This window comes from Larimichthys crocea, chromosome XXIII (genome assembly GCF_000972845.2).
Source record: "Larimichthys crocea isolate SSNF chromosome XXIII, L_crocea_2.0, whole genome shotgun sequence".
Taxonomy (NCBI): domain Eukaryota; kingdom Metazoa; phylum Chordata; class Actinopteri; family Sciaenidae; genus Larimichthys; species Larimichthys crocea.
The window spans coordinates 95,783-98,282 of NC_040033.1; the positions used below are offsets into that span (position 1 = coordinate 95,783).

Here is a 2,500-nt window from a genome sequence, read left to right on the forward strand (position 1 = left end):
ATGATCTGTCCTGGGGTCTCCACATCTGATCTGTTGGACGTGCCTCCATCAGATCAGATCCTCAAACCACCTCACCTTTGATGCAAAGGAGCAGCAGCTCTAGTCCGAGCTTCCTCATTTTTCCATCACTCGTGAACAAGGATCCAAGATACATGAACTCTCTCGCTTGTGGCAGCAACTCGCTCCCAACCCGAAGCATTCGACCGCTTTCTGCCATATTCTGCAAATCTTTCAAAGTCCAAATCTAGTGCTGAAAGCCACGACCAAGCTGCAGGACACTGCTCCATACAGATGTGGTTGGGATGTTGGCCCTGCACCACCCATGAGCCTGTTTACACTCTGTTATTTCAGTTACACCAGTACCGGTGGAGTAAATTATTAGAAACACCTCTCAGTTCAACAGCCGGTCACTCACCACGAGGTTTCCGATGACCATGACCAGCATGAAGACGAGGATGCAGAGCGGCTGACCTGCGACCTCCATGCAGTCCCACATGGTCTCTATCCACTCGCCGCACAGCACCCTGAAGACGATGAGGAAGGAGTGGAAGAAGTCCTTCATGTGCCAGCGAGGAAGAGCGCAGTCCTTCGAGATCTTACAGACACAGTCCTGGAGGAAGGAAGGAGCAGACGGCTTGAACCTCGAACCGATATGAAACCTGTGTCTCGGTCAGAGGTCAGAGGTCAGCGGCGTTACCTGGTAGTTTTTACCAAACAGCTGCATGCCGACCACAGCGAAGATGAAGACGATGATGGCGAGGACGAGCGTCAGGTTTCCCAGAGCGCCCATGGAGTTCCCGATGATCTTGATGAGGGTGTTGAGGGTCGGCCACGAGCGGGCGAGCTTGAACACGCGGAGCTGGAGGGAAGGGACAGATTTTCAGAATAAGGGTACACCTTAAGACAACTTAGTGAAAAGAAAAGTCCCAGACGTAAATGTGTGTGTGTCGTCATTAGTGCATGTGTGTGTTTGCCTGCAGCTGAAGCTGACAATGCCTGTGAACTTGTTGAGCGACATTTGGAGTGATCGACGCAGACAGACGAAGAACGGCTTCAAGGATCCATGTGTGTTTCAGTGTGTGTTTCCTGTGTGTGTTTCCTGTGTGTGTTTCCTGTGTGTGTATCCTGTGTGTGTTTCCTGTGTGTGTGTGTTTGGTCTCGACGTTTTCGACCGCTTCGTCCTCGTCTCGTGCAGCTCAGCTGTCCGCAGCTGAACTTCTATCAGCCTGCATGTGTCTATATTCTCTGTAAGTTGGCTTATTATGGGATCTCATTCCAAACTTGTGATGTGATTTTTAAAGACTAACGAAGAAGCAGATCTCTCGTGATGTAATCCGAGTTACCAGTCTGAAGGAGCGGAGCACACTGAGCCCCTCGACGTCGGACAGGCCGAGCTCCATGAGGCTGAGGCAGACGATGATGCTGTCGAAGATGTTCCAGCCCGTCTGGAAGTAGTAGTACGGATCCAGAGCGATGATCTTCAACACCATCTCTGCCGTGAAGATCCCCGAGAACACCTGACGGACAGAGACGCAGAGAGCGATTTAAACATCACGTTCATGGAGGATGATGAAGTCCAGCAGTACCAGTCGGGGTTCAGTCACTGGTCTGGAGCTATTTTTAGAGACGACATGTTAGACCTCATGGACAAGAACTGGTTTCACAGCCTGTCAGAGGACACAACCTGTCGGAGACACACCTGAAGACTCTGATCTGACAGTGAGACAGTCTCAATCAATGTTCTACTTATGTTAGAAATTATATTAGAATTAGATACATTTAAAACACAGAGAGACAAAGACAAGGAGATCACACACACACACGCACACACACACACACACACACACACACACACACACACACAGCTAAAAAGTGGACATATTCAGGTAAGGACACAGACACATAAACACAGATACAAGAGCTAAATGAAGGGCAGAGTTAGCCAAAGGGTAGGACGTTTCAGACTGGGTTAGGTTCACACACACAGACACACACACACACACACACACACACACGTGTCACCTCCTATAAACTCCAGCTCAAGTACACAAGTTCTTTAAAAGCCAACAGGAGTTGAGCTGCTGAAAAACAAAGGGACGTTCCAGCACACTGACCCGCTATGCTCACATTAGCATACGCAGCGTGAGCCGTCACTCATGTGTGTGTGTGTGTGTGTGTGTGTGTGTGTGTGTGTGCTGAGGGTTCACGTGGGAGACACTGAGCCGAAGTGATTTCACGGAGAATCCGATTATCGTCACAGGAACTGCGATGAAAACCAGCCTGAGCAGGTCCGGGTGGGCTCGGTTCTGTTCCTTTCAACCACACATCGAGCCTTCAGAAGCGATGCATCAGACCAAAGTACCACAGCCTGCAGTTCCTCTAACGTCCACCTGAGGCTGGCTCCAGAAGTGAGTCAGTCTCCATAAGTCCCCATGTCCAAATGTCCAACTTCACAGCAGAAATAAACATGTTTACAGCCTGGTACAAAAAACAGTTTTGG

The 2,500-nt window shown here is 49.7% G+C and overlaps 1 protein-coding gene across 1 annotated transcript in view; it reads right to left on the reverse strand.

The window, feature by feature from the left end:
* LOC104932209 (sodium channel protein type 4 subunit alpha) overlaps positions 1-2,500 on the reverse strand; it is a 156,067-nt gene that overhangs the window by 50,148 nt on the left and 103,419 nt on the right. The window contains 3 exon segments of the mRNA XM_027274271.1: positions 416-610; positions 698-859; positions 1,344-1,517. Coding sequence (XP_027130072.1) covers positions 416-610; positions 698-859; positions 1,344-1,517 — 531 coding nt within the window.